Source organism: Microtus oregoni, unplaced genomic scaffold (assembly GCF_018167655.1).
Source record: "Microtus oregoni isolate MIOR12 unplaced genomic scaffold, Mior012 000004F_ref0000308, whole genome shotgun sequence".
Taxonomy (NCBI): Eukaryota; Metazoa; Chordata; class Mammalia; order Rodentia; family Cricetidae; genus Microtus; species Microtus oregoni.
Genome location: NW_024543063.1, coordinates 45,618,030 through 45,630,381, shown reverse-complemented (window position 1 = coordinate 45,630,381; position 12,352 = coordinate 45,618,030). Strand labels below are relative to the sequence as shown.

General features: G+C 49.8%; 1 protein-coding gene and 1 pseudogene across 1 annotated transcript; one reads left to right on the top strand and one right to left on the bottom strand.

The window, feature by feature from the left end:
- The first annotated feature begins 5,872 nt into the window (after positions 1 to 5,872).
- LOC121447482 (chymotrypsinogen B) lies at positions 5,873 to 10,352 on the top strand. Its single transcript, XM_041650758.1, has 7 exons — positions 5,873 to 5,924; positions 8,214 to 8,317; positions 8,404 to 8,483; positions 8,578 to 8,656; positions 8,886 to 9,066; positions 9,753 to 9,886; positions 10,191 to 10,352. The coding sequence occupies exons 1-7, from the start codon at positions 5,873 to 5,875 to the stop codon at positions 10,350 to 10,352; spliced, it is 792 nt and encodes a 263-aa protein (XP_041506692.1).
- Positions 10,353 to 11,728: 1,376 nt separating this feature from the next.
- On the bottom strand, positions 11,729 to 12,139 carry LOC121447617 (annotated as a pseudogene).
- Positions 12,140 to 12,352: the final 213 nt, after the last annotated feature.

Genomic DNA, 12,352 nt, shown 5'->3' with positions numbered 1-12,352 from the left:
GGGTCTTATGTAGCTCAGGCTGGTCTTCAGCTTACTGAGTGGTGGAAGATGTCCTTGCACTCCTGATCCCAAAGCCTGGATTCTAACTGGCTCTTTTAAAACAGTATTTATTTATTTTTGAGAAGAACCTTGCTAAGTTGCTCATGTGGGCCCTGAACTTGGGACCCTTCTGTCTGACCTCATACAGTAGCTGGGCCCCAGGCCTGCTGAGTCATTCTCTTGAGTGGCTGTGTACAGGTAGACAGACTGGGCGGTAGGGTGGACAGATGTCTGTGGAAACTATTACCAGTTTTCCATGCGGATTATCTGTTTCCTTTAATAGCAGAACAGAAAGATCCAAGCCCTGCCAATTCCGAGAATCACTTTTGTGATTTCCCAGCTTCCGAAGGACAGAAAACTCAGGGCCCGGGCTTCCACAGGACTTGAGACCCTTGTCACAGCGTGTGAGCAGTTCCAAGGGCAGTTCAGCTGCTTGCTTCTTTACCTAATCTCCCCACCCCCAAGTTGATCTCTAGCTAAGAGGTCACGGAAATGCCCTTTTCTATGACAGCGTAGTTCAATCCCTGAACTAACCAGAGATCCCACTGTGTAAAAACGTCCCCTCTGGGGCATGATCACACCTGGCATTCTACATCAGGGACTCCCGCGTCCTCAGCCCTCAGCCGTGTTCCTCACGAATGCTTCCCACTTAAACTCGGAGAGCCGACAGTTTAAATGAATCGGCTCCCTCCTGTCCCTAGATACCCTGGGCCCCAGCTAGATTACGGCTCCTGCTTCTCAGCAGGGGTCACAGCCCTGCGATCGAGTGTCTGCTGTTCTCCACTAAGCTTTGCCCCAGGAAGTCTCCCCATGTGGCACATCGAAGCTCTTCCTTCTTCCCAGCTGACTCTTGGTGCCAGGAGAAGCAGACATGCCGTGATGGCAGAGCTGCAGCCTCTGGGGCCCACCTTCACAGCCTGCCCTGGAACATCACAGTGCAGCTTTCTGTTGATGGCGCTGTCCGTGCTGTGAGCCAAACTGGCGCTCTTTCCTCGAGATACCCAGCTCCGTTGCTATTTATTTGTTTAAGATTTATTTATTTTTTTTAAGTGTGTGGGTGTTTTTCCTGCATGTCTGTCTGTGTGCTACATGTATATCTGGTGCCAACAAATGGCAGAGGATCCTTTGGAGCTTGAGCTACAGGCGGTTGTGAGACGCCATGTGGGTGCTGGGAATTGAACCTGGTTCCTCTGCAAGAACAGCCCTTGCTTTTAACCACTGGAAACATCTCTCCAGCGTTTATCTCCTTTTCATTCGAGATTCTTTAAAAAGCATATTTTTTTCCCAACTTTTCTTTGATAAATTTTTATTTATTTATTTATTATGTATACAATATTCTGTCTGTGTGTATGCCAGCAGATCAGAAGAGGGCACCAGACCCCATTACAGATGGTTGTGAGCCACCATGTGGTTGCTGGGAATTGAACTCAGGACCTTTGGAAGAGCAGGCAATGCTCTTAACCTCTGAGCCATCTCTCCAGCCCCTCTTTGATAAATTTTTAATTCAATCTTCAGAAAGTCTGGTAAGTCAGGCCTATCATTGCCCCAGAAACTGTTCACCTAGATTTAGCAGCTAACTTGTTTTGATACACATGTTGATACTTACACATTGGCAGGGTCTCACCATGCAGCCTTGGCCTCCTGGGATTTACAGGCATAAGCTGCCATGCCTGACTTCCTGAATCATCTTTATTTCATAGGCTGGGGGTAGCGGTGTGTGCTCATGGGACAGTACAAGTCTGGATGTCAGAGGAGAACTTGTTAGAATCGGTTCTCTTTCTACCATGTGGGTTCTGGGACTTGAGCTCAGGTTGTCGGGCTTGGTGGTAACCCACTGAGCCATTTCATTGGTTTAAAACCTACCTTATGTCTTAAGTCTTACAGGTTTTGTTTTGTTTTGTTTCAGTCATTGGGAATCAAACTAGGGCCTGCTGCATGTCAGTCCAGCAGATTTTCAAATCTTTACCCCTTCATCACGCCCTTAAGATTGGGGGACCTTAAGATTGGGTGGCCCTAGAGATCAAGCCCAGCTTTTCTTGCACAGCAGGCAAAGGCTGTACTGCTGAGCTATACCCTAGTCCAAATATTAGAAATTTTACCTACAGAATAGATAACTCCTCGAATACACCCTTTAAGGGCTCTAGAGAACCCATTTAAAGTGTACAAAGGGGGATTAAATTTCTTAGATGTGAGCCACCCTGTCAGATGTGAAGACATTACTTTGAATTTATTTTATTATATGTAGTTGAGGGTTTGTATGTATATACGTGCATCATGTGTGTACCTGGTACCTGCAGGGGCTAGAAATGGGCATTGGATCCCCTGGAACTGAAGTTACAAACAATTTTAAGCCTCCATGTTGGGAGCTGAACCTAGGTCATCGGAAAGAACAGCAGTGCTCTTAACTGCTGGGCTGTCTCTCCAGCCCCAAGGAAATATTATTTGGAGACTCATAGCAGCAGAGAGGGAGGAAAGTTGCAACAAAGCTTTCTACAGAGGTGAGTGGAGAGTAGGAAAGCCAGCAAAGACTTGTGAGATGTCCAGGAACTAACCACAGTAGACATACACCTCATCCCAAGGGGACAAAGGAGGGAGTGGTCACAGAACACAGAGAGAGGGTAGAGAGCCTCCTGAGGAGAGAGAGGGGCAGCCACCTACAGTCCTTCGAGTAGGAGCCACAACAAGAAATCTGTGTTTCCCCTGAGGCAAGCCAGAAAGACTCATCCAGCATCTGGCTGAAGCATTTTACCAGCTGAGATGCAAGAATCCCAGCATACCGAACTCCGTAGAAGTTGCCTACAGAGACAGTATTCCTTTTACATGAGATGTTTCAATGAGGATGTTACATAGCAATGAATCGTGAGGAAGGCCATGCATAGATCACCTGCATTGATCTCTCTTCCCAGCGGCAAACCTGTAAGTTTCTAGGAATCTCAAAAATAAATGAAGAAAAGGAGAGTAAGGAAAAGAAAACCCCACTGATAGTAGAAGCGTCCCAAGTCCCTTGTGCACGCAAGGCTTTATCTTATCAGATTGCAGTCCTGTCCAAGACACCCTAGAATCTTTTTCATCAAGAAAGAAGGAAAAAGATAGGGATGGAGAGAAGAGAGGCTCCCGGCAGCGCTTTAGGTTGTAGCTTGGCGCCAACTGGGCCACACAAACACTTCTTCCCCTGTCTGGAGCCAGACAACCCTTGTCCTCAAGTCTGGGATGAGTTTGGTTTCCACAGACACTGGAGGAGCCAAAAATCTGGAGCTGCTTTTGTCTTCTGCTCTGGAAAAGTCCCCTAGGCAAGGAAAGTCCAAAAGGCTTGGCCACCTGCGTGGAAAGGCTGACGAGAGGGATAGATGTAGTTCCTGCTAGGTTCCATAAGCCAGGCTGGCCTGCAGCTAGAGCAAGGATTCCTCACTTCAAAGTGGCCAAGGGTCACAGCCCTGGGCAGCTGCACAGCTGCTGCAGTGGGGAAAAGACGTAGCCGCAGCTAAGAGCTAGAGAGCCGCTGGCCCAGGGCTCAGGATCTGCAGGCCACTGTCAGGAGTGGCCTGGCTGTTGCTCTGGCTGCCGGAGCTCTGGCTGTCCTGGAGGGACATCTGCTCACACTGAGCCCGTGAGCTAAGGACCAAAACAAATTCAAATGGACAGTTTTCCTTCAGCAGCCCAGGAGACACGCGTGCTGTTGACTCAGACTCAAGTCTGCTACTGTCATTTGGCCTTAAAGACCAAAGGGCCCCGGGGGCCTTAGATGAAGAACTGGCCTGCTTTCCTTCCTTCCTTTCAACATTGGTTTCCAGACACGGTCTCCAACTCAGGCTAGTTACAAATTTGCTGTGTAGTCCAGGTTAGTCTTTAAATACTTTATTTCTATTTTATTTCTCTTTCTCTGTGTGTGTGTGTTTCTATGTGGCTGTGTCCAAGTATGAACACATATGTGTGAACTCGGAGGGCAGAAGAGGGCATCAGATCCCCTAGCATTGGGTGTGCAGGTGGGTGTGAGCCACCAGACACAGATACTGGGAACCAAACTCTGGTCGTCTGGGAGAACAGCACATGCTCTTAACTACTGAGTCATTTCACATGACAGCTCATAACTGCATGTAACTCCAGTTCCAAGGGGATCGTACACCTTCACACAGATACCCATGCAGGCAAAACATGCATGCACAATCGTGGTAATAGAAGAGTTTGTTCTCGGTGTAATTCTGTGCAGAAATAACGGCTCGTCTTACAGAAACAAAACTCTGAGCTCCGTGGGTAAAAGTGCTTGCCACCGACCCTGACAATCTGAATCCAGTCCCTGGGACCCACGTGGTGGAAAGAGAGAACTGACGCTTATAAGTTACCCTTTGACCTCCACATGTACACCATGCCACATGAGTGTGCCGCCCCTACATTTGAATAATTGTCTTTTTTTTTTTTTTTTTTTTTTGGTTTTTCGAGTCAGGGTTTCTCTGTGGTTTTGGAGCCTGTCCTGGAACTAGCTCTTGTAGACCAGGCTGGTCTCGAACTCACAGAGATCTGCCTGCCTCTGCCTCCCGAGTGTCATTTTTTAAAAGGTGTGTTGGTGTTTTGCCTGCACAGCTGCCTATGCCCCACAGGCAGGCAGTGCTCAAAGAGGCCAGAAGAAGGCGCTGGATCACCTAGAACTAGGATTTCAGACAATTGTGAGCTGCCACTTGGGTACTGGGACTCAAACCTGGGTCCTTTGGAAGAGCAGCCATGCTCTTAATCCTCAAGCCATTACCCCAGTATGATAAATATGTCTTCTTTTTTTTTTTTTTTGGTTTTTCGAGACGGTTTCTCTTTGGCTTTGGAGCCTGTCCTGGAACTAGCTCTGTAGACCAGGCTGGTCTCGAACTCACAGAGATCTGCCTGCCTCTGCCTCCCGAGTGCTAGGATTAAAGGCGTGCGCTACCATCGCCCGGTTAAATATGTCTTCTTAAAAAGAAACTAAAACTTTACCCAAATACAGACTCTCCTCCTCCTTCTTGACAGGCTCTCAAGTAGCCCAGGCTAGCCTAGAACTTGCTTTGTAGCCAAGAGTGACCTTGAACTTCTGATTCTCTCGCCTTCACCCCTGGAATGCTTAGATTATAGTCTACACCACCACAGTGTGATGTGGTGGGGGTTGAACCCAGCGTTTCCTGTGTGTTAGACAGGCACTCCCAGCCCCAAGGCTAATTCCACAGGTTGTGAATTATCACAGGAAAGAATCCATTGATCACAGTAGACACTCCAGGGTTACTGTTCTGTTGTCTAGGACCCTTCCTGTTCCTCCTCTCCACCCTCAGACTGGTTGGTGGGACTGGGGACAAGGTGATCCCTGGATAATCCTGACTGGCCGTGTAACCAACATTTGTGGTCATGGGTCAGCCATCTGCTCTGAGGCCTCCCAATCACCAGCTTCTTTGAATCCATCCTGGAACTGCCTTCATTTAAGAACTAGAAGCTTCTCTGTGTCATCGAGATGGGCACCAAGTCTCCTAGCCCCCCTCCCAGGAAGAATGCACGTGCTGGGCTCTGCAGGGCATGTGCTCCCGGTCCAGCAGGATCTTGTCCACAGGGCCTTGGGGATATTGGGCACCACCAAGGCTCATGGGCATTGGTCTATCAGGACGGCTGCCCTTTTCCCATGGGTTGGGCATTACAGGCTAAGAGCCAAACTAGACAGTGATAAGGGGCTTGGCCACCACTTCTGTCCAAGGTCTCTGGATAACACGAAGGGTAGTTCTTGGACCAAGTTGGCGAGGGTCACAGGGACTGGGCGGGGCTTGAGGACTCTAGGGGATATAAAAGAGTCTCAGAGTAGGCAAGCCTCACTTTCCTCACCAACACCATGGCATTCCTTTGGCTCTTGTCCTGCTTTGCCCTTGTGGGGGCCACCTTTGGTAAGTGTTGGGGCTCAGGCTCCATCAGAGGGAGAGGAGACAGAGGGGGTTTATCCTGGAAGAGCTAATCCCCTACCCTTCCTGTTTGAATCAGGACCAGCACCCTGAAACCTCAGGAAGGACGGGGATCCTTCTAGGACTTTCAGGGCCCTTACACCCTACTTCAGGAACAAAAAGACAAACCAGGGCTCAGCAGTGACCTGTAGACCCCCGATGTGGCTGAAGAGGGGGTGCCGTGGCACATAGGAGTCAGTTGCCCGTCTCGGGGGGGCGGGGCTTAGTTACCACGCTGGCAAATGCTAAGCATTTTGTTTTCTTTCTGTTGTTTGCTTTTTTCGTTTTGTTTGAGATAGGGTCTCACTCTGTAGCCCAGGTTAGCCTAGAATTCATTGTGCAGCCTAGGCAGGTTCAAACTTAGAGCAATCCTTTTGCCTCAGCCTCCCAAGTACTTAGGTTAAAGACTTAATGCCAGCCACCACCTCCATCTTAAGATTTTGCTTTTCATTTATAAAACAAAGAAAATAACGAGTAAAGACAAAAGGGGAGAGATTGGCCAGACGTGGTGGTGCGTGCCTGTAGTCTTAGCACTTGGGAAATGAGGCTTTCTGCAGAGACAGTCTTACGTAGTCCATCCTGACCCTCCTGCCTTCATCTCCCAAGCGTCAGGATTACAGGCATACACAATCACACTCGATTTCAGAAGAATCTCTAGCCCTCCCATTTTGTTTTAAATTGCTGTTGCTTATTTTGTTCTGAAACCACCATCTCACCCTGTTGCTCAGCCTGGCAACTCTTGGGCTCAAGCAATTCTCCTGCTTCAACCTTCAGAGCAACCGTGACTAGAGGCATTTGTTACTATACCAGCCTACTCTTTTCCTTTACATGGGTGCCAGGGATCTGAACTGAGGTCATCATCCAAACATGAAAGTTACTACCCTCTGAGCCATCTCCTCAGCCTCAGTAGCCCCGGCTGTCCTGGATCTTACTCTGTAGACCAGGCTGGCCTCGAACTCACAGAGATCCTCTTGCCTCTGCCTCCCGAGTGTTAAAGGTGTCTGCCACCACTGCTCAGCCAAATGCTTCTTTTTAAATGATAACTCAGATTCAGCCAAGTTTTTCTTTGCTCCCTCCCCAACCCTATTCTGAGTCATTCCTCTTCAGGCTTATACAAATACACTACATATTTATAAATTTATAAGCAAACAGCCTTAAAATTACATAAATAATACTTTGAGTGTCAGTTTTACAACATGCTCTTTTTCCTCTCACTGTAGATCAACCCATGTTGCCATGGAGACCCAACTCATTCACTTAAATATACTTTGCCGTGAGAACACATCGCTCTTATTTCTCATTTTTTGGCTATTATAAAAATGGATTATTGTGACTTTGGGGGTATATCAGTCATCACTGAAGGGCCTTGTCTGTTTCCTTGTTCCTGTGCTGGCCCTTGAGCAGGTCAGAGGACTCTAGAAGTGCCGAGACTGGTCACAGGGTCACACTGCTCCAACACAGAGACGATCTGAAGCCCCTGTGAAGCCCTGCTGGCCACTGTAGCAAGTGTGTCCCGGCATGCCAAGATGCCTGGCCACTCCCTCTGCTTCTCCCGGTCTTCTGCCGTGTGATCTTTCATGCTGTAGAATCAGAGTCCCCCTTTTCTCCTCTCTCTCTCAACAGAGTTTTAGTAAGTGGTCCTGACTGGCCTTGAACTCAGAGATCTTCCTGCCAGTCTCCTGGGTGTTGATATTAAAAGAGTGTACCAGCACACCTGGCACAAAGTCTGATTTTCTTAAAAAATTAAGGACCCGATGTGGGTGATGATGCCATGCTTCTTTAACCCTAGTACTGGGGAAGCAGAGGCAGGTGGATCTCTAAGTTTGAAGCCAGCCTGTTCTACAGAGTGAGTTCCAGGACAGCCAGGGCTACACAGAGAAACCCTGTCTCAAACAAAAAAAAAAAAAAAAAAAAAATCCCAAAATAAAACAAAAAATTAAGGAACCAAATTTCATAGGACATAGTTACCAAAATAGGCAGGTACCAAAGAAATGAGCCAGACAGTCTAATGGTCCAGTCTGCTTCCTGTTCCTTCTCCTGTGATATGCTTGGACAGGGGCAGCCATGCCTCTTTTCATTCCTGAGAAGATAACTGGGTCAGGAGGCTGTGTGTGAGGGGAACCCCCGAGCTAAGAGGTTAGAGGGGAGCCAGATGTTTCCAGGGGAGATGGCATGGTCTCAGTGGGTCCCGAGTTGGCCGAGGAGTTCTACACCATGACTGTCACTATCCCCCAGGCTGTGGAGTACCTGCCATCCAACCTGTGCTGACGGGTCTGGCCAGGATCGTCAATGGAGAGGATGCTGTCCCTGGCTCCTGGCCCTGGCAGGTGTCCCTGCAGGTAAGAGGGGCATTTGGGGCACATGAGGGCACATTCTGGGGTGCCGCCCAGGGGGAGCCATTGACCTTCCTCTTTATCTTCCCCAGGACAAGACTGGCTTCCACTTTTGTGGGGGTTCTCTCATCAGTGAAGACTGGGTAGTCACCGCTGCCCACTGCGGCGTCTCGTGAGTCTCAGACTATCTTGCCTCCAGCTTTATTTGGGGTTGGGGAGGAGATGAGACCCATCTTCATCTTCACCCCTATGTGTGTAAATTCTAGGACATCTGATGTGGTGGTGGCTGGAGAGTTTGACCAGGGCTCTGACGAGGAAAATGTCCAGGTCCTGAAGATCGCAAAGGTACGGGCTGCTGCATGGGTGAAGAGCTCAGCGTGCAAGCAGAGGGAGCAAGCCCAGCAGGGAAAGCCTCTGGCTGCTTGAAGGACAGGAGCACAGTAAAGCCGGGGCTAGCCTTAGAATTCTCTTTCTGGGTCTGCTCTGATGGGGCCAAAAGGAAAGGAGCGTGTCCCCTGGAACGCGCCAGAGCCAGTCTCCTCCTAGGTCTCAGCTGAGTTTCTGGTCCCCCCAGGTTTTCAAGAACCCCAAGTTCAACATGTTCACCGTGCGCAATGACATCACCTTGCTGAAGTTGGCCACTCCTGCCCAGTTCTCTGATACCGTGTCCGCCGTGTGTCTGCCCACCGCTGACGATGACTTCCCTGTTGGGACAGTGTGTGCCACCACTGGCTGGGGCAAGACTAAGTACAACGGTGAGCATGCTGTGGGCTTGCTACCACAGAGGCTGTCCAAGGGTCAGGCTGCCTAGGCCGCGTGTGACCTCTCGTGCTTGCTTTGTCTAAGTGTCAACATTCATACATCTTTCCAGTTCTTAATTTGAAATTTGTTAATTAAAGCTGGGCATGGTGGCACACTTTAGTCTCAGCACTTGGGAGGCAGAGACAGGCAGATACTGTGAGTTCCAGGTCAGCCAGAGCCTACATAATGAGACACTGCCTGAAAAAAAATTATTAACTAGCAATCTATAGCAAGTTAACAATTAGTACGTGTCAGTTAAGTCTTCATATTTAAAACTTACTCAGCACAAACAAAGGATTGCTGATAAGATGGAGGAGGAAGCCCTCAACTCAGCAGGAGGTACTGTCCTCTCTGGTAGTAGACGGACTGTGAGCCCCAGCATGGGTCTCTGAGACTCTAGTGGGGGGGGGGGGGGGTCATGCTGTCTTGAAGTCTTACACACTCACTTCCTACAGTGACAAGGTAGGGCTGGACATGGGCAGGATAAGGACAATGTAACAGCCATGCCTGAGGCCCAGCCCTGCCTGTGGTGGGACCTGAAAGCGGCAGCCTCATAGATGTCCGAAAGGACTCATGGTGCTATGTATCAGGTAGGCTGGTGGGCCTAGGGACCCTGACTCCGTTCCCTCTGTCCCTGTAGCCCTCAAGACCCCCGACAAGCTGCAGCAGGCAGCCCTGCCCATTGTGTCCACTGCTGAATGCAAGGAATTCTGGGGATCCAAGATCACCGACGTGATGATCTGTGCAGGCGCCAGTGGTGTCTCCTCCTGCATGGTACAGCCTCCCACCCCACCCACTCACAGGCCTGCCTAAGCCGTGATCAGGCTAGCGGAGAGCGCAGGCCCACAGTGGTCTGTGTTCACACAGCCCTCTGCCCTTCTCTGCTGCCCACACAAGGATGGGCAGATGCCAACAGACACTGCCCACAGTGAGCCCGCTATTGCCACCAGCTCTGTGAGCTGTGTGTGTCTCCTACGCTCAGAGACCATGAGCGCTCGCAGCTGTCAGTCAACGGCACCCCACCAGGTCCAGGTATCCTCGTCAGGTTTGAAGACAAGTCCTTTGTCTTTCTCTGCAGGGTGACTCTGGTGGCCCTCTTGTCTGCCAGAAGGATGGAGCCTGGACCCTGGCAGGCATCGTGTCCTGGGGCAGTGGCGTCTGCTCCACCTCCACTCCTGCTGTGTACTCCCGAGTCACAGCCCTCATGCCCTGGGTTCAGGAGATCTTGGCAGCCAACTGAGTCCGTGGTTCTTGCCTCCCCCTTTAGACATCTGCAATAAAATCATCTAATTAGAACACTGACTCTGTGTGTCTTTGTGGTCCAGGGGACGTGAGACAGAAGTTACCTCTATTTCCCTCTGAGGAGTCACATTACGGGTCCCTTTCTAGGTTACATATACCCTGATGGCCCTTCTTCCTACCTCCTCCACCCTGGTCAGAACTCTAGCTATTTCTACTAGAACCAGCTTGACCCACAGTGTTTACTGGAAGGCAGTAGCCCTTGACCAGACTATATTATCCACAGTCCCGGATGATCAGTCTCTTCAGGGCCATAACAGCCAGATGGTGAACCTCGTACTGGAGATATTTCTCTGCCTTTAGGTTCCTGCTCCCCACTGCCCAAGAATGCACAACCTAACAGCGACCTTCCTTCCTTCCTTCCTTCCTTCCTTCCTCCCTCCCTCCCTCCCTCCCTCCTTCCCTCCCTCCCTCCTCCCTCCCTCCTTCCTTCCTTCCTTCCTCCTTCCTTCCTTCCTTCTCTCTCTCTCTCTTTTTGTTTTTTTTTTTTTGTTTTGTTTTGTTTTTCAAGACAGGATTTCTCTTCTTAACAGCCTTGGTTGTCCTGGAACTCACTTTGTAGACCAGGCTGGCCTCAAACTCAGAGACCTACCTGCCTCTGCCTCCCGAGTACTGGGATTAAAGGTGTGCACAATCACCACCTGGCTCCCTTCCTGTCACCTCGCCTGTTCCACAGTATTTTCTGTCTTGGGGGAGTTTGGGGGCTGGATCACCCTAGCTTTAGTCTCTTTGCCAGATTGTAGATGGAGTGACCCCTCCCTGGGTCAGGACTGCTGTGTCTCTTCTTGTGAGGGTACCTGACCTCATTAACAATGCAATGGCATTTATTGGAGAATTACAGCTATCTCGATTATTATTTCATTCTCATTTATTCTTCAATAGAGATGCTCCCCTCTCCATTACTTAACAGTAACGGTGTTGCCGTCCACACAGAACACACTGGGTAAATAGTTATTTTTTTTTTTTTTGGATTTTTTCGAGACAGGGTTTCTCTGTAGTTTTTGGTGCCTGTCCAGGAACTAGCTCTTGTAGACCAGGCTGGCCTCGAACTCACAGAGATCCGCCTGCCTCTGCCTCCCGAGTGCTGGGATTAAAGGCGTGCACCACCACCACCCGGCTCAATAGTTATTTCTTTACCAATTTTTAGACATTTTTTTCTTTGTCAATCATAAAAGTTATCACATTCATTTAATGTGTGTATGTGCATGCAGTGGTGGGCATGTGGAAATCAGGGGGCAATTTGCTGGAGTTGGCTTTCTCCACCCACCATGTGAATCTCTCTCTCTTTGACTGAACATGAGTCTTTATTGGCCACAGCTACTTGAGGGGGATGAAGCGGGAGGAGTGGGTGGCACCGACGCCAGGCCGGCCCTGCTTCACAGGCTGGTGGGTAATGGAGAACTCTCCCAGGTAGTGCCAATCATCTCCAGCTTGATCTCCACCTGGTTGAAGGTCTCGCCGTTGTACACGCCCACCATGCTCCCCACCATCTTGGGCAGGATGATCATGTCCCACAGGTGGGGCTTCTCCATGGGCGGCGCCTCCTTCTTGGCTTTTCTCAGGTGCTTGAGCAGCGGGTGCCGCTTCCACCGCAGGCAGGTCGCGGTTGAGGCGTCTCCTCTGTCGGGCGCTGTAGAGCTGCATCAGGGGCTCAGAGGACATGTCCAGCAGCTGGTCCAGGTCCACGCCGCGGTAGGTCCGCTTCTTCTTCTGCTCCAATTCGGCCATCTTGTCGGCGACTGGGGGTAGGGGGGAAGGCCGTTCTCTTTCCTAACATTATGTGTGCCTGTCCTCTGGTGCCTTAGGGTTAAATGATGGTCACTAGGAACATTTCATCCTTGTGTCTGGAACCCATAAATGCTATTTTTAAAATGGTCTATTTTGTTGTTTGTTTGTTTTTCTGGTTTGTTTTTGTTGTTTTGTTTTTTTGAGACAGAGTTT

Coding starts and splice junctions, on each gene's coding strand:
- LOC121447482 (XM_041650758.1), top strand. CDS start 5,873: ATGGCATTCCTTTGGCTCTTGTCCTGCTTTGCCCTTGTGGGGGCCACC. Junction 5,925..8,213: donor CCTTGTGGGGGCCACCTTTG/GTAAGTGTTGGG, acceptor ACTATCCCCCAG/GCTGTGGAGTACCTGCCATC. Junction 8,484..8,577: donor GCTGCCCACTGCGGCGTCTC/GTGAGTCTCAGA, acceptor TGTAAATTCTAG/GACATCTGATGTGGTGGTGG.